The following is a 19864-nucleotide window of genomic DNA, read 5'->3' as shown; positions in this document are numbered from 1 at the left end:
GATGATTATTTTTTTGTTTATTCCAATTCAAAGTCCATCTGTCTCATCTGCAATGCGAGCGTGGCTTTACCGAAGAAGGGTAATTTAGAGCAGCATTTCAAAACGGTGCACAAACGCTACGAGACGGTATTCCCTCCTAATTCTGCCCTACGCTCTTCTGTTCGTTGCGTGCATATGTAACAGAGTTAAACATGTGAATACATAATTATAAGTTTGTGAATTTTAAGAGATGAGATTGTTTCATTTAATATTTTAAGTTTTGCTTCCTGTGGGAACACCTTCCCGTTGCACGTCTGTTTACTTCCGGTATGTATTTTCCACCCTCCGCGGACTAGCCATCTGTAGAATCACAGAGCGGCCGGTCGTCAAGGGCCGGCTCGATTCGCTGACGGCCGTTGTTGTATGTTTTTAAATACATACAACCCCTCCCCCCCCCTTCCCCCCAAACGCAGGGAAACGACGCAAGTGAGGGACGCAAGGATTCCATTTAACCGAAGTGAGACGCAGCCTGATACTCCGCTTTCCACCAATAACCCATAGGCCAGCTGACCTCACTGCACCCTTTGTGAAGTGGTGCCCTTGATGCTGGACTTGTTGGTGGCAGTGTCTGATAAGTAGGGTAGTCAGATGGAGACTGTGAGGAATGATGAGTGGGTTTTTCTCGTCACTTCCAATATCAGCTTGTGACAAACAACTGCCAACTCTGAGGCAACCTGCGTCATCCAGGTAAGGAGACAACCTTGTGAGCTGGCACTGTTTGGGGATCGCTTGAAGGACCTGGCTATGTGGATCGGCCTTGCTATAGTTCTCACAAGTGATCTCAAGGTTGAGAATGATTCGAAACGACTCGGATCCAAGGGAGGCTCCACAACCTGAGTGGCACAAGACGTCACAGGAGGACGGATGTCGGGATCAGACTCTGGGTTCACCAGGTCGAAGGATGGTTTGGTATCGTCATCCTTCTGTTTTGGCTTCAACAGAAAGTCTGGACCCTTTAGCTACATGCTGGACATCAAGGCGTTTGCAGGAATAGACCATGAACCAATGTCAGCCGGGTTTGCGTCTGTGGGAACATAGCTCCATTGTTCTGGTAGGGATGTTCTTTCTACTATTGATTAGGCAGGTTTCTCATCTGCGCTAGTAGACTGAAAGATTCTATTTCCCATGGCGTCTGCCTTAGAGTCCATCCTGTCGCAGTCTTGGCAATCAAAACCTTCCTTTTCCTGCATGCTGTTTTGACATGAAAGGAAGTAGCTTGGTCTTCCATTTTCCAAGATGTTTGTCTTGAGAACATTTACATGTCCGGGGTTGTGAGCCCTGCCAAGACATACGTCACCAACAATAACCCACCCCAGAGCCAACTTCTGTGCGAATGGAGCATTTAGGGGCCCGTTGCGCTGATCGAGCACCTTGTGGTCTGAATAACATCTCTTCCAAGTAGCAACAGAATATCAGCCTTGGGATCGAGTGCTGGAATCTCTGGAGCGACGTCCTTGAGATGTGGATGATAGTGAGCGGCTTCAGGAGTTGGAATTTCATTTTGATTGTCAGGAAGCATGTCACATGCAATAAGCGTGGGCAAAGCCAGACTGGATTGGCCATCTGCTGATTCCACTATGAAATTAATCTCTCTTCTCCCAGTCACCTTTGAAACACCTGCACACGTCTTAATAGTGTATGGAGAAGAGTTTTTGTCAATCCCAAAGATGTCGAAAAAGGAAGATCTAGCCAGAGACTTGTTGCTCTGATCATCCAAGATAGCATAAGCTCTGAGTCGCTTGTCATGGTGATTCTTTGGATAGACATCAACGAGGCAAATCTTGGCACATGAGTGTCCACCGATCTTATTTCCACACACCTGTGTGCATGTAGAGGTGGCAATGGGTGAAGCTGAGCCTTGCTCCCGCCGTGATCAAAGGCAGGTCCTGCAAACCTGTGTGTCGCCCATGGTGCAGGACCAGCGTGGAGAGCACTGATGTGTGAGTTACTTTCACATTCTGAACAGTGGATTTCCATTTTACAGTTCTTTGCTTGATAGCTGGAAGAAGCACAGCATCGGAAACATATCTGATTGTGTCTCAGATAAGCCTTGCCTTCTTCCAGAGACTTCTCCTGGAATAACCTGTATTTTCTTTTTGAGTGGATGAGGTTTTTTGTGGATGCGACACTCTTTGCTTGGGTCTGTAGCAGTTTTTTCAGCACCTGGCATTTGTTTGGAGCTAACCACTTCTGTTCTGTGGACTGTAATAGCCATTTTTGATTTGTTGTGTTTTCCCAGATGCTTGTCTGCCATGAAGGTCCTGAAGGTGGGTTGAACCATAGACATGAAACTGGGGTCATTTCTCATTTTGACCTCATCTTTAATGAAGGTGGCAAAGAACAAAAATGGAGGGAATGACACCGAATGCTCGCGTTTCGACAGAAGGTCACCAAGGTCACGTAGCAGATGAGGCTCCTTGTTGATAATTCTGGGGAACTGTTCTAGCCTATCAAACAGAGCCTTTTCTAAGGCCTTAGGAGATCCATAGCACTCTTGAAGTCTCTCCCACACTTTGTTCAGACCGAGAGAAGGGTAGTTAAAATGCACTGCTCTGAGGCGTTTTGCATGTTGTGATGATTCGTCGCCTAACCACTTAGTCAACAAGTCTACCTCTTCACTAGCTGTTAGATGTAGACCTTGTACGGCATTTTGAAACGAGGATTTCCACGCCCAGTAGTAACCTGGCTTGTCGCTAAACCTTGTAAGACCTCCAGTGAGCAACCCACGTCTAGCTAGAAATCTGGGAAGGTCAGAAATACTTGAGGTTTCTTGTGGGTGAATCCGAGGACTTCAATCCAAATATCTTAGGTGGCTGAGATGCTCTGTCGTTTGCATTGTTCTTGCAAGGCAGCAGCATGTATGGAGATCTCTGGTCAGGCATTTCAACTTCCTGCTTGAGTTGGTTAAATGTGGAATCTGCTGGAGCCTCGTTAGGCTTCAGGGCTGCATGTGGGGTTAATTTCTCATTTTGGAGAAATTGGTCTTTCACATACTCACTTGTGCGTTCTAATGGGTGAAATGTCTGTGGGAGGCGAAAGCTTATGCGGTCTTCCTCTATTTCGCTTGCCGCAGCCTCGTATACATTGGCTTCAGCGAGAGCTGCCTTTGCATCTCGTTCCTGATGAAGCACTTCCAATGTAGCCTCCAGACGCGTTTCTTCCACTCTGAGTTCTGCTTGTTTTACTCTCATTTCAATTTCCTTTTGAGCATAGGCCGCTCTGGCTCGTGCTGCCTCTGCTCTAGCCCGTGTATTGACCGCAGCCAAGCTGGCAGATGACTTACTGGAGCCCTTTGATGATTTTGATGCGTGAGTGTGGACTGACGTGGATTCATCATCTCGTGGCTGAGACATGTTTAATTTCTTAGGGAAGACTGACGTGTGTATCCACCTGATATTTTGATGATGTAGACCAGGGGTGTCAAACTCATTTTCCCAAAGGGCCACTCTGGGAAATTGGAATCACATTAAGGGCCGTACATATGCTTTACTGACATGCCTTTTTTTATTCAATAAACATAAAAACATATCTTTCAATGTATTGTTGTATGTACTATATAGCCTTTCCATATATATTTAAACACATTGCTTGGCAATCATAGCATTTGGTAAAGCAAAATAATGCTTTCTGGCTAGCATACAGCCAACTCAGAACCTGTTGCACAGGCCTAAATATGACAACAATATGAAAAAATGGTTGTGTTGAATAATAAACAAACACAAATCAACCTGATATAAAAGGACAAATATTGAACGTTGTCCCACATTTCAACAGATATCACAAGCCTTGATACAACAATGAAATGGTTGTGTGGAACATTGTATAAAAGTAAAACACAACTGAACATGTTGTCCCTTGCAGTCTGTCCTATTGGCATAAAATCAGCTGCACATAAAACCCCCAACATTTACATACTAACCTCACTGTCAAGCAAAACACACATTTAACCTAATTCACAGATCATTACCATATTAGTCAAGCAAAACAATGCGTTCTGAATACATTTGAACTGGTAGGCAGCCAACTCAGAGCAACCTCTTTCACAGGCCTGAATAGGAATATTTAAAAAAGGTTCTTTGGGACATTAAATAAAAACGTATGGCCTGATGTAAAAGCTAAATAATTAATAGTGAATGTTCTTGCCCACATTCTACAACTCTCAAAAGGCTTGTTGTACAGTTCTGAATATGGTTGTGGGACATTAAATAGTCAGCAAAAAAGTAACAGTAACAGATCTTTGATCATATTGTTAACACGTCCCATATAAACTGTAGCCTTCTGATTTACAACAAGGTGCACATCTATTCTTGGCTGAAAGTCCTGAGCTGTAGCCACTTTCAGAATGGAGCAAAGGTGTTTGAGTCGGGATCTGTGAGAAGACTTGTTGATCTTCATCAGAGAGAACATCTGCTCACACAAATATGTGCTCCCGAACATGCTCAGGACACGGGCACACAGAAGGCGGAGCTGTGGCATTGTGCTTGGGATGAATGTAGCAAACTCACCTGCCCCAACAGAGTCAAACTTGGCCTTTAGTGGCCCATTGCAGTGTAGTTCGATTAGTTCTAACTTTAAGTTATCTGGGGCGCTGTCCACATCAACTGAAAATGGATTTGTAAAAAGGTCAAACCTGAATTTCTGGGTCTCAAAGTCGGAAAATCGCCTGTCGAATTCGGCTTTGAGTGTTTTCAGTTTTAATAATTTAGTAATCGGCAGCGAACCGCTTCAACGTGTGTATTTCGGTTTATTTGTTATTCTACAGCAGGGGTCGGCAACCCCTGGCACGCGTGCCAGCATTGGCAAAATGAGTACTTTTCACCGTACTTTTCGCATTTAGTTCCGTTAGTACCCCTTATGTCACGTTCACACCAAAAAGAGCACTTAATCTCGGGAACTTTTACCCCCATTTTTAGTGCCTGCTGAGAGATGGTACTTTCCTGGGGGGAAAAAGTGCCCCAGTTCTGATTGGCAGGGCAATTGCAAACCACGCCCCGTCCAACTCTGAAATGTTTTGTAGAGCTGCCATTTTATTATCCTGACATTAGCATTATTAGCATTAGCATTCGCCCAGTGCACAAACGCAGAGAGACTAACTTATGGCAACACAAAATAAAACATGGGAGCGGTGGAGATGAGGAGGTGTCGGCGTTCTGGCGATTTACTCGGAAGGCTTCAGTAGAAGCTGCTGGGACTCCCAGCAGAATCTACTGAAGCCAGTCCCCAACTCCGGGGACTTCCGGCCGGGGACTCCGGGTGGCAGTATACGCCATGAAGTTGTTTGCGGCCTGCCAGTAAACCCAAAGCAGAAGAAGACGAAGTGACGTCAGTACGCAATCTGTACTAAATGCCCTGGGGTAATAAGTGCCGGGGCACTGAGTGCCGGCACTAAATACGGCAAAGTACTTGGTGTGAACGCGCCTAATAGCCGCGTTCACACCAAGTACTTTCCTGTACTTAGTTCCGGCACTCAGAGCCCCGGCGCTTTTAACTCCAGGGCACTTAGTACAGATCGCGTTCACACCGGAGTACTTTTCCCTGAGGGAAGATTACGCAAATGAGCCGCTGACGTCACTTCTTCTTCTTCTGCTTTGGCTTTACAGGCAGGCCACAAACCACTTCACGGCGAGTACAGTAGGTGGCGGTATGCACCTTAAAGTTGTTTGCAATCCGCTACAAAACAAGAGAAGAAGAAGAAGAAAAACTTCCCGCGTATACTGCGACGCCCACCCACTCGCTCTACATTAGGCGTCTGTTGTTTACCTTCCGACCTCAGACATGATGGAGATGGAGTCGACTGAAGTTGTGCTGTTTGTGCTCATGTTATACAGCTTTGTAACTAAGTTAATGCAGCCTGAGCAACTTGCGTACAATAACAAAACAAGCCGAGCACGAGTGGTGGTGGAGAACGCTTTTGGCAGACTGAAGGGCAGGTGGCGGTGCTTGATGAAAAGAAACGACTACAAGATCACAATCCAGGTGGCAGCATGTTGCATATTACATAACCTTTGTGAAAGTAATGATGATGAGTACAGGGACGAATGGACTGCCTTACCGGCGACCCAGCTTGATGGGCCAGCGCCAGCCATTGCCGAGGCTGGGGGGCAAGACACGCACACAGCCCTTATGAGGCATCTGAACAGCGTGTAAATTGTACATTGTAAACATTTTGACAATAAAGCTGATCTTTTGTACAGTGCTTTTGTTACTCTTTTATTTTCCAGTCAAGACAGGCAACATTACAATAGTGTACAGTGTGGCAATATAATAACAATAAACTGTGCCAGGTGTGTTGTATGCACAGTAAATAGGCTCAGCAGCAAACCCACCTTTATTATTTATTATATATCTTCCTGAGACCCACTGCATCCGTCTGCCATAAACACTATGGAAACCTACATGTTAGTTTCGGCCCATAGTGGACTCCATTTTGTGTTGTGTAAAATGGGGGGGGGAATTAAAAGTTTGCAAATCCCCATGTCCTCCTCAGAGGACAATCATAAAAACATTTAGTTTTAGGTCAAATAATATTTAAAATTATATAAATTATCATATTTGTGTATGTCCTGCCATTCCTCCACAAGGTTGCAACATTGATGACATTCAAAAACTGTAATTAAAAAGCCAAGAGTACAGATTAGAGCAAGCAGGGTATAAAGTAGAAGTAAATGTTACAGTGGAGTGAAATATATGAATAGATATTGATTTGACTGAAGGCAGCGGCAAAAAATAGACCCCACATATTGAGCTCCCATGCTCGCATATGATTTATCTAATGAGGTTAAATGTGATCAAATATATCTTATGTAACTTTAACTTTATCTTACTTCATTACATAAGAATATTTTGATGTTAATAAATGTGTACTTTTAAGACAGAATTTTAGCTGTTGCTACTTTTACTTACTAAAAGATTTGAGTACTTCTTCCACCACTAATACTTAGGTAATTATTTTGTTACTGAGAATCAAAAAGCCTTTATTTGTCCCGCAACGGGGACATTTACATTATTACAACAGCAGATAAAGTAAGGGAAAAAAAAAATTGCCAAGTATGCACATGTTATTAATAGCATAATAAGCAAAAACAATTTTACAAATGTACCTGAGTATTTACATTTATGACACTAAAAACGTTACTTTAACTACATTTTTAGGCGGCTTTATGGAATCCATAAATAAACATTGAAATATAACTAAAGAACAAAGTAACTAAAATAAGAAGCACATAAAATCTGTGATTTAAATGCATCAATCATAATGCAGTAATTTAATGACTAGTGTGCAAGTATCTTTTGGTGTTAATAATTGTGCTCTTTCAACTAAGATCTTGATTGCAGGACTTTCCCTTTCACTAATGGAGTAATGCTACTTTCACTTATTTAAAATATTAGAGTACCTTTTCCACCACTGCTGCTGAAGAAAGTAGCCTTTATCTCACGCATCCTACACACGGTTCCGTTGCGAGCTTCAACGGAGACGCTTCCCATTCACTTTGAATGGGGTGACGTCACGCTTTGCCGAAATGAATTGTGGTTCCGTTGCTTCGCTTTGCTCGCGGTGAAAGTTGAGAAAGGTTCAACTTTAAGCGTTGACGTAAGCGCCAGCCAATCAAATCATATGCCAGTACAAGCGCTAGCCAATCAAACCGCATGCTTTGTGTGTCCGGGGCGGGAGATGAATGTGATTGGTTGTTGGCCTTGTTAACCCCAAGCACCAGACACGCCCACCGGCAAGCGTCAACGCGATGGAACCGTGTGTAGGATACGACAGTCCTGCATGTGTGTGTGTATGTGGATAAATGATGATGTGACTCTATTGAGGGTCCTGCAGCCAGTTTCCAGTCATCCCTCTCTCTCTGACCTCAATGTCCCTCCTCTCTTCAGTGTTCTGGGAACTGTGGCTGCAACCTACCTGGCAATCGCCATCATCGTCAAATACCACACCACGCCTTCTGTTATCGTTCACATCGCCCCTCTCTACACCGGAGGGTAAGTGTGTGTATGATGGGACTCAAACAATCTCTTTGCTTCTTCGCTCACAATGGCTGGTGGAATCAACATTGTTGTAGAGAGTAGATGCAGACACATTTCTTCCAACAGGAGTGCACTGAAGTATCAAAGCTTTAATTAAGTCATTTTTTCAGTCTTTCACAGCTATATACATTTAAAACACATCCTGTTTTTTTCTTAACATTTCATGAGCTACAATTCACTTTTGTGCAGATATAAACATGAAGCAACAGCCAGGTTAGCGTAAAGAAGTAAAGTTAGCAGGGAAAAGGGTTTAAGAAGAATCTGAAATCTTTTGTTTCTCCCACGGTGGTTTAATATATATAATACCAGCAAAGAGGACAGGGCAGAGGAAAGGGGGAAACTCCAAAAAGCACAACATGGCCTCTTTTTAAACTGTACAAAATGTATATATCACACATAAGTAGTGTTATTGCACAACAGTCTTTGTGTGGTGGTTGTTGTAAAATACAATTGTTACCTTGTTGAAAAAGCTTATTTCTTCCCTTCCCTCAACCCCAGCTTTCACACAAAGCTAAGCTGACTGTGTAGCTCCATTTTTAACAAAAAAGGATTTTAGAGGGATTTAATACTTGGCAAGAAAGCAATGATTGTATTCCCATAATTGTCAAACTTTCTTTCTCTTTAAATTAGTGTTGGTCTGGATCTTTCAAAATGCTATGACAAAATGTGTTTGAGTATTAATTAGCAGCCTGTATTTACTTTTGTCTGCATGACTAAAACCTCAGAAGCTTAATTGGAATAGAAAAAACAAACAGAGTAGAACAAAAGGCTAATCAGTACGTTTTGCTTTATTCATCAGTACACTTCTGTATTGAGGGTTGTATTTTTCTATGCCTTGAATAAACTAATCCCCATTTTTCTAATTGCTGTTCAATGCTACTGCTGCACAATTTCTATTCTAATTAACTGCACATATTTTATTCAAGTAAATTGTTATGTTCTTATTGAACTTCATTTTTTTCTATTTCTATTTCTTGTTAACATGTTTTTATATAGTTACATATTTGCTCCTTTTTACATCTTAATCCCTCTTGTTGTGTTCATGTACGCAGCAATATACACCAAAACAAATTCCCTCTGTGTCAACATACTTCCTCCAAATTGTGATTCTGAAATGTATAAAATGAGGTCGCTTCATAGAAATGTCTGCATTGCATCTCATCCTTAAATCTTCCTGAATCCAGGACACACACAGAGCAGATCACATGTCCTCCTCGCTGCTCTCCTTGAACCCTGTGCTTGTCTTTGACATATAAACCATATGGTGAAGTTTCTCTAAATGCCACGGCATTATGAATGACGCCCTAATAATAGCCTATTTCCTCTTCTCTTGGCATCTGTGAGGAAAAATGGATCTTCCTTCCTGTGTGTGTGTTTGTGTGTGTGTGTGTGTGTGTGTGTGTGTGTAGGATCAGCTCGTGGGCCTCCATGTTCAGCGTCATCCCCACCATCTGCTTCGGCTTCCAAGTGAGTGCAACACATGTGAAATGTATTCATGGAAGAGCTTCTGACACTGTTAACATGTGTTTGGAACATCATGCTGTGGTGAGGCTGGAGGCCACTGAGTGGTACATTAGTCACTGCAGTACTCTGGGAAATAACTTGTTGTTGTTTTAGAGCAGGGGTTACCAACCTTTTTTAGGGTGAGGGCTACTTTCACAAAATAAAACAAGTCGTGAGCTACTTTTACTCCTCTTTCTTTTGTTTTTTGCAGTGTATATATTTAGCACATTTTAACATTATGATATGCTGACCTTTAACTTTTGTGTGCTGTTTGGGTCTGTGGGACCATTTGCAGTGTTTACTAAAATAACATGTATTCAATTTAATTATTTTAACCTGCTTTATTTGGGGGTGGACCTCACATACAGGAAGATTTATTTTAATATGTTGAAGTGAAAAGCATCAATCTGGAGCACTTTGAGCACAACATGAATTGATGGATACAGCTCTCAACACTCAGATGAAAGGGAGCTGGATACTTTTCAATAATCCAAACATCTTTAGAATATGATCACAACCAATAACAAATCATTTAAACTGGTTTATTCTTATCTTATGTTACCTAGTTAGCATTCTTTCTTTTTATTTATGCATAAATAAGTAGATTCTGCCAGAAGGAAAGGTTCAACTCCTTATGAAGCGGTGAGCTGCCGCTCCACATTGCTTTTCTTCCCGACTGCAACGCTGGTCCCGCAAATCAAGCAAGAACGTGATTGGTCGATATTCATTGTGGGGGTGGGGGGAGGAGGGGTGTTAGATAGATATAGAGCTGTAGTAAGTAGATAGAGTTCGCTATGATTGAGGTTTCGTTTATGCATAGGGTAGATTCTTTTAATTACATTTCCTTTTTTTGTTTTGTGTATTTTTTACATTTTGGATTTGCTTGGCGAGCTATTTTTAGAACATGCCCCGCGGGCGACTCACGTTGCCCCTGCGGGCGGCTAAGTGCCCGCGGGCACCGTGTTGGCTACCCCTGTTTTAGAAAGTACCTGGCCTTCGAACAGTATTCTACAGACTTAATCATTTTTTTGGTACAGAGCCTCTTGAAAAAAATACCATGATCAATTTGATCTCTTTTTCCATGATGACTGAATAATGTTTCAAAAATAATGATTCCAGACAACATCGTAAATGATATCGCAGTTGCAATATCAGTCATTTTACAAATTGTGCCGCCCTACATCTACCTAATTTGGAGGTTACATTGTTAAAATTAAACCATTAAGATCAATTAGTCCAGAGCTATGGAATATAAATGAATATTTTCTTTTTCATTGTAGCTTCTTTACCCCCAAGTGTGCAGAAACTAAAGGTTATAGACTTCTTTTTAAAATACAGAAATGTGAAATGATCAGAATTTTAATTGGTATGGGCCATTAATAAAAGCTGGTTATTAATCCGTATAGAGCCTTAAGCTATTTGCCTGCTGGCAGTAGGGTTGAACAGGAATATTCATACTGTGCTTTGAGAGGTCACAGGTATTGTTTTATGTAGATTCTTTTACAATGGTACTGAGAAAAAGACACAAGTGTGTGTGTTTGAGTTAAGTGCTGCGCTGTCAGGGACCTACAGTAAATGATAATTGGTAATAATCATAGAGCATTATTTTAAAAGCTTGCTGCTATTATCTTTCATGTACTAAAATGCTATAGTGCTTCTAACATGTAAACCCACATGTTTTGGTTGTATAACATTACTGTTTTGAAGCATGTTATTTTGCACATAGTGTTACAACCATAGCTGGCAGTATCTTCAAATGTACTCTACAGCTATCTCCTCTCATCTCATCTGTTCATTCCTATGGAAGTTGCTCAGTGGTGCATGAAGTGGTGCCCTGTAGATTCAGAAATTACCCAGATCACCCGGGGCCTTGGACCCATAGAGTATTTGCACTTAACTTTCCCTCTTCCGATCTGCCGGGTATCGGCTAAGTCAAATGATTGGGGAGGGAAAATAACTCTGGATTCTAATTTTAGCACACATTTTTAGAAGCGCTATAACAAATGTCTTACTAGGTAGTTTATTTGGCAAAAAAAAGTATACGCTGATTTACAGATGTCTCAAGTCAACGGGAAAAAGTATTTTTGGACCCAAATGATGTCAGTCTAGAACTAAAGTGTAGTAACACTGTATGGCCACTATGAACATTTGCTTCAGCGGACAGCACTCTCCCTGGGGGCTTGAACCGCACACGGCTGCTGAGCTCTCACTAGAAGTTATGAGCGCTGCTGTTGGCTAGCTAGCTTGGTAGCTACGATCCTTTGCCGTACCAAATCACTACTTGCTGTTCAATTAACCCTAGAAATGTAAAGCTATAGTATAGTACCGGTGGTATGTTACTTAAATGTTGGGATAAAAACCTTCCACATGCATAACTTCCATCTGAATAGTGCTGTGTTCACTGGAGTTTAACTGTTTGCGTAACTTCCGTGTCGTTGTTAAGGTGGTGATCGTTGAATGTGAGTGTCCAGCGTTCCACACTCAACTTTTTGAATGTTACGAGTGCTATATCTGGGTGCTCATAGTACATGTTTCTATACTACGCATTGGGATGTACTTTTGCACTCAAAACATCAAATGTAGAACTAAGTGATTTGAGACACAGCAAATATGTCTGTGTATTGTTTCTGCATAATAATGGAACTGACTTTGAACAGTTGGCATTGGATCTCTGGAAATAAACATTGCTGTTGAATTTAAAATAATGTTTCATCCATTGTATTGGGTTAGAGGCAGACGTTTTTAGAACAATAAAACCACACCATCCTTAGGGCCCATCACTAAAAGAGGGAAATAAGTGCCTCTGCATATCTCTATAATGTGACCTCGGCAAACACTGTGGGTTTTCTTAATAATGATAAAGAACTGTACTTTATCAAGAGTGTGTTAAAGTGAAAGAAAGGTCACAGCTCTGCAGGATCTCAGCAAAGTGAGCTTTTCATATTTAATAGCAGGGTGCGGTAAAAAACGATCATCCTGTCAATCTGAAGCACAGGAGACTGATGTGTAACTCCACGGGTTGCCAAGGTAACCCCTGAGGTATGCTGGCTAGATTGAATAAAAGGAGAGGAAAGTACGAAGGGACAGATGCGTGTCCTGTCACACAAACACACACTCGCTCCCTCTGGGTGAGTGATTGCTCTGAAAGGAGAGTTGATGAGATCCTGAGAGGAGGAGGAGGAGGGGGGGATAGAGATTTAAAAGCGGGTGATGGCAGCTGGGATCAAGTGGGGACAAGAGTCTGTATCCTGACCTCTGCGATGGTTCAACCCGATCAGAGCCCGTAGCTTTGCTTTAACTCCCCATCTCAGATCAGTTCATCACACCTGCAGAGATCATAAGACCTCTGGATCCTGCAGTCTGAGCTCCAGACTGATGAAAGGAAATCCAAGGAGGACTGATGGAGGAGACAATCTGACCAAGAACTAGTCCCTCTTTGATCAGCATCTAGTCTGAGTTTTATTAAAACCAATCACGCTTTAGGAAACAAACTATAAGTCGTTAAGTGGCTAACATCAGGCCTGGTTGGCTTTGTCTGAAGTGCAATCAAAACCCATCATCAACCAAACTCGCTTGAAATAACAAACAATGACCAATACAAAAATATAAATGTTAAAACCATTGTGGCTGTGGCTCATGGGGTAAATGCGTTTCTAAAAATCGTATGCTCAGTTTCTTTGGGCAAGATACAGGCCGTTTCTCAATCGCGAGGATGCTGGCTTGGTAGCACAGCCGAACCAAGCATCTTGCTTCAGAAGCAAGGCAAGAATACATCCTGGCATTCGGAAAACAAAGAGTGGAACAGGCTAGCAAGTGTGCAGGTGTGCGTCATATGAGAGGCCACGCCTTACATCTTCCGCCACAGATTTGGGGAAATTGGTCCATGCGCAAAGCATTGTGGGGATTTTAAGGACGCGAAGTCTACCCATGTGCAGCCTCGAAATTTCCCCCAAACCAAGGACGCGGCCTCGGTGGAATTCCAAGTATGCTGGAGATTGGAACAGTCCTTCGGCGGCACTCGATGACGTAGCATCCTTGAAATATTGGCTTGGAAGCCAATATCCTCGCGATTGAGAAACGGCCAGTGCCTTGCGAAAGTATTCACCCCCCTTGCCATTTTTCCTATTTTCTTGCATTAAAACCAAAAATAATATAATATTTTTGGGGGGATTTTATGGTAAGACCCCACACAGTCAGTCAACATTGGTGAAGTGAAAGAAAAAAAGAGCACGTTTTAAAACATTCACCCCCTTTGCTATTTAGCCCAAACAAAGACCTTCAGAGTCACACACTTATTTAAATAAAGTTCACCTGTGTGCAATCAAGTGCCTCATTATCTCTAATTATTATATTAATTAATTATTATTATACAACTGTTGTAGAAGGCCTCCGTCTTCCATACCACAGCAAGTGGCCTTTCTAAGCAAGCAAACGACACCATGAACTCTAAAGAGCTCTCCAAACAGGTCAGGGACGAAGTTGTGGGAAAGTATGAGACAGGGTTGGGTTATAAAAACATCTCACAAACTTTGAACATCACGAAGCACCATTAAATCCATTATTTTAAAATGGAAAAAATATGCCACGACAACAAACCTGCCAAGAGAGGGCCGCCCACCAAAACTCTCACACCGTGCAAGGAGAGCATTGATCAGAGAGGCAACAAAGAGGCTGAGGATAACCCTGGAGGAGCTGGTAAGCTCCACAGCAGAGAGAGGAGAATCTGTACATAGGACCACAGTAAGCCGTACACTCCACAGAGCTGGGCTTTATGGAAGAGTCGCAAAACAAAATAAGAAAACATGTTTGGAGTTCGCCAAAAGGCATGTGGAAGATTCTCCAAACATGTGGAAGAAGGTCCTGTGGTCGGATGAGACTAAACTGAACTTTTTGGCCATCAAGGTAAACGCTATGTCTGGCGCAAACCCAACACCTGTGATCCCCCTCAGAACACCATCCCCACAGTGAAGCATGGTGGTGGCAGCATCATGTTGTGGGGATGTTTTTCATCGGCAGGGACTGGGAAGCTGGTCAAAATAGGAGTGATGAATGGAGCTAAATACAGGGACATAGTTGAGGAAACTGTGTTTCAGTCTGCCAGAGATTTGAGGCTTGGGCAGAGGTTCACCTTCCAGCAGGACAATGACCCAAAGCATATTGCTAAAGCAATGCTAGAATGGTTTAAGGGGAAACATTGAAACGTTTTGGAGTGGCCTAGTCAAAGCCCAGACCTTAATCCAATCGAAAATCTGTGGTATGACCTAAAGATGGCTGAACACGAGCGGAACCCATCTAACCTAAAGGAGATGGAGCAGTTTTGGCAAGAAGAATGGAAGCAAATCTCAGTGGAAAGATGTGCCAAGCTTATAGACACATACCCCAATAAACTTGCAGCTGTTATTGCTGCAAAAGGTGGCTCTGCAAAGTATTGACTTTAGGGGGGTGAATAGTTATGCACGCTCATGTTTTTTCTTTTTCATTATTATTTCTTGTTTGTTTCACAATAAAAAATATGTTTTGCATCTTCAAAGTTGTAGGCATGTTGTGTACATCAAATAATACAAATTCTCCAAAAATCTAATTAAATTACATGTTTTAATGCAATAAAACAAGAAAAATGCCACGGGGGGTGAATACTTTTGCAAGGCATTGTACTTGAATTGCTCCAAACACAACCAAATTCCCCCACTGAGATTCATGGCTTTTGGACCCACAGTTGGTGTGTAAAGGATTATGGGCTGCACATTATCCTGCCAATTACCCGGCTAGGCACTAAATAAACCGACTTGAAGCATCATAATATTTAAACAAGTTTTATTGCTTTAAATATGATTGAATTGCCTCTGCTAAGAAGAAATGGTCAGTTCTACTGCTTATTATTGGCTGGAACGGTGGCTTCAGCAACGTTACTCAAAATGACGGCAGCACTGATCAAGGTTTTCTGTAACTGTCTGTTCACATTTTCTTTTCCATTAACACTGCAAGAGCCCATCATGTTCTCTCTAGTGTTTACTTCCTGTCTGTCTTCTGTTGATTTTTCTGTCTTTAAACCTATTTCCTTCTCTTGTGCGGTTTTTTTTGTTCATGTTTGAGTTTTCTTTGCTTTACTGCAGACAGTTAAGCCATTACGAATCAAAACGTTTTCTGTGGGGTTTTCTGATGGAGGAAACTCCTCTGTTTTCTTTGGCTACCACTAACGTTAAATCTACCGAACTTCTTTCTGCAGATTGATATGCTTGCACATAGCCCCTTGATCAGTGACTTTTGCAGTAGAGTGGAGTATTCAACTGAGCCCTATAATATCCCCTTGTCTGTTCCAGTGCCACGAGGCGTCCATCGCCATCTACAGCAGCATGGAGAACCAGCGGCTCTCGAACTGGGTCTTCATCTCTGTGGTGTCCATGATCTTCTGTCTCATCATCTACTCCCTCACAGGTCAGACCACCTCCTTCTCCCCCCCCCCCACCCCCTCTCTAATAGGGCTTTCACACCAACGTGATTCCCGTTCTAGCTCCGTGCTAGAGCTTTTCTGTTTCGGTACCGGTTTTTCTTTTCAGCCCTCGTTTTGTTCACACCGCCCAGAGCCCGACTGGTGCTGCTGCTGCTGCGTCATGACGTCACCGTTTACGTCGCTGATTTTCTCCCCAACGGCGTTACGGCGCTCACTACAACAACAACAATGGGGGACTGCGTCGGGTCGATGATCGTGTTGCTTTTAATCATACGAAGCCAGATTAAATTAAATAACGACTTCTCCAACCTTATACTTTTCTCCAGAGTGCCGTGGTTCATTGTTTATTAATGTGTTTCAGCGGCATTTACCGACCGCTGCAGTGCTGGCTGCTCTTCCACGGGAGTTTATTCTCCCGTTAGCTCCGGGTTAGCTCACACGGCTCTAAAGTATTCACTGTCTGACTGTCACACAAGCAGCTGATACATATCCCCAGTTCCCCTTAAGTGAATGTGTGTCAGTCTGAATTGACGCTGTTTGGCATCACAACGCTGTTATGAAAGTTTCTCTGGTATAACATGGGTGATGTTAGCATAGCAACCGAAGCTAAACTGACTACTTGCTAAGCAGTTTTCTACAGGCACTTTTTACCGACGTATTTTTCATTATGATTCTACTTGTGATAGTCGGACATGACAACCTGTGCAGCCCATGTATTGATTCCATCCGATAGCTGCTATAATAACAAACAAAACGTCTGCCTGCTCTCCACAATGATCAATAACAGCGAACGGATGGTCAAAGTAAGGTACACAAACAGAATCACACGAAGCCTGGTTAGTGTTGCCTGACTTTATAAAGTGTGTTTTTTTTAAAGTTGTGGTTGCCTTCTAGTCACTTTGCTCAGCACTACTGCTTGTTACAACTTTTATTTGCCGTACTCGCCTTTAACTGTTAGTTCAGGTTAATCTCGCCCCCCTCCAACGTAAGCGTGACGTATGCGGTTCTTGCTTCTAGACCGACAATTTTTTGGTGCTTGAAGCGAACCGGATTCCGGAGCTTAGAGGCGGCTCCGCTGCGGTGTGAACAGGAAAAACCTGTGCTTTTCAGGCTCTAGCTCCGAACCGGCCCTGGAACCGCATTGGTGTGAAAGCCCCAAAAGGGTCTGAACAACATACTGGGTCAATTCCAGCATGGTAGCATCGTTCTTTCCGTTGCAGGGGTTTATGGGTACCTGACATTTGGAAAGGACGTGAAGGCTGACATTCTGATGTCGTACTCCAGCGATGACGTTCTGATGATCATCGCCAGACTTCTGTTTGGACTCTCCATCATCACCATCTACCCCATCATCCTGCTGCTGGGCAGGTGAGGAACGCAGCCTCATGTCGCTTCTGTTGAAGCTTATGAACTGTATCAGTCACTTTTTAAAATGAAATCATTCAAAGTCATATCAAATAATTTCCCGTGCACCTACATTTCTAAAGTTACATCCATCAATCAGTTACTATAATACTTTAATGGTCGGATCAAGTCTGAACAGTAACTTGCGTCACAGCAGCTCCATTTGCAACATCAACATGGACCAATACATGAAACAGGCTGCATTTGATCTGGGATTTAACTCTGTATTTACTGTTAGGATTGACTGGTGCACAAAGGAGTGTAGTTAAATCCGTAATTGTTCAGAACTGTAACCCTTAGAATGCCAGAGTGTTAACGTATACAAACATATAATACATTTTCTGTAGTTAAAGGGTTATTACACCTTTTACAGTCTGTGACCATGGTTAGGTGCAACATCGATTCTTTTGTTTTTTAATGTAAATAACGCATCTGTTGTTTACGAAGAAAAATATATAATTACAAAAACTGAATTTTATTTCTAAATACTAGGTTTATCGTTTAGTTTTCCACAATCGTAAATATACCATGTTTTTTATCACACCAAACATAAAACACCAGGCAAATATCAACATATCAAAAGGTATGCCATATGCCTTGCCTTCAATTATTTGAAGAAATGTCTCTAATAATGCCCTAGCGTAACATTTAAGTTGAAATAAATGTTCCCACATTTACTTATTGCAATAAATACAGCAGTACATAAAACCTCTGACCTCCTTAAATGCTCTGCCTGGGTGTCAATGGTTGTGCTCAAGTTATGTAATGCATGCTAAACTTGTTGGGCCTAGTACACATACTGTTTTGCGCCTACATTCAAACATGTTGGATTTAAAAAAGGCTTACGAAACACCAGCAAACTCATTTAAGATCATGAAATGTGACTTAATATGATGATTTGACAGTAATTAGCATAACATTTTTTGTTCCGATTTTGGTTTCCTTCCTAAACAGAAAAGACTATTCGAACGCCACTAATGTTTTTACTGCATTAAGACCCTCTGTAACCTCACTGATCAAACCCCCTCCCGCCCCCCCTCAGATCAGTGATCCAGGACCCCCTGCTGAGTCGGCGGAGGAGGCGTGACGGCGTGGTGTCGGCGGAGTTTGAGAGCCGCAGCCGCATCGTTCTGACGGTGCTGTGGATCGCCGTCACGCTGCTCATCGCCACCTTCGTCCCCGACATCAGCAAAGTAATCAGCGTCATCGGGGGGGTCAGCGCCTTCTTCATCTTCATCTTCCCAGGTAACACTCTGGCTACAGGTTCATGTTCTCTCTGATGTGGTTCAGCCCGTAAACCCTGTGCTGTGTTTGGACAGGACTCTGCCTGATGTTTGCCATGCAGTCTGAGCCGGTGTCCTTTAAAACCAGGTGAGAACAAACTTCATCTAAATGTTAATGTACTGCAAATAAACGTCTGGGTGATAATCCAAAGAATGAAAGTAGGTAAATAAATTAGGTATTTTCAGAAAGTTCACTGTTGAAGCAACCTCTAATATGTTTGATAAAAAGTGTTTGTGTTGGTGGCTCTCAGGATGCTGATGTCTTTCAGTCAGTTCAGTCTGCATGTTCTTCAACATGACGCATGACACTATGACGCATTCAGATCAAAACACTGACACTCACATGGCAAACACTTTTATGATACTTGCACATTTTGCTCAGCAGAATAATCTCCACATGTAAGCACAACTTTTATTTTGAAATGCAATCATCAGAAGTAAAAAGCTAAACGCTACCAGCAGACTACATGACGGTCACATGACTCACCATCCACATCCATTAAGCTAAAGCGGCTAATGCTCAGTGTGCAGTCTAATTTAGTCACTTGTTAGTAACTGCTGTTTTTGTGACCTGAAAAACTTCAGACATTCACCAGCGGGATTTTTTCTGATGTATTTTTAAGTAGTTAACCACAGACCTTATTTATCTTACCAACATCTTATTCAACATGTTTTTGATATTGAAACAAGGGAGTTTTTAGGAAGTGCTTAACTCATTCCTGCGTTTACGACTTATTCCTGCACCACTCTGAGTCCCTGTAATGACCCAATGACCTCTAGCATGTTTCCCTCCATAAAATTGAAAGTTATTTTCGACTACTGTGAGGCTCCACAAACGACTAGATCATCAATAGACATTCGGTACTCTTGTGTTCTCTTTTGTAAAATCGTAATAAACAATGCAACAAATAGGGCTTACCTGTGAAGAGGTGAGAGCACATGGGGGGAGGGGGGCTGGGCTGATAAGGGGGTTCTCTTGCAAGCTCTTTTAACTTTTACACCTGGCTTATCGTAGCAATTAAGACCACCAGTTGAGTCAAAGATCATGTTCCTTCTCAGAGTCACAACTCACATTCCAACGCCCGTATTACCAATCCAGATATTAAAAAACACATTTGGCAGTATGTTTATGGTCAGGAACTCTTTTGGTTGC

At 42.4% G+C, this 19864-nt stretch overlaps 1 protein-coding gene across 1 annotated transcript in view; it reads left to right on the top strand.

The window, feature by feature from the left end:
• slc38a8a (solute carrier family 38 member 8a) overlaps positions 1-19864 on the top strand; it is a 39585-nt gene that overhangs the window by 18880 nt on the left and 841 nt on the right. Inside the window, 6 exon segments of the mRNA XM_034141849.1 lie at positions 7921-8025; positions 9480-9537; positions 15894-16008; positions 17245-17392; positions 18471-18673; positions 18748-18799. Coding sequence (XP_033997740.1) covers positions 7921-8025; positions 9480-9537; positions 15894-16008; positions 17245-17392; positions 18471-18673; positions 18748-18799 — 681 coding nt within the window.

This window comes from Trematomus bernacchii, unplaced genomic scaffold (genome assembly GCF_902827165.1).
Source record: "Trematomus bernacchii unplaced genomic scaffold, fTreBer1.1, whole genome shotgun sequence".
NCBI lineage: Eukaryota > Metazoa > Chordata > Actinopteri > Perciformes > Nototheniidae > Trematomus > Trematomus bernacchii.
This window is presented reverse-complemented; position numbering and strand designations above follow the sequence as displayed.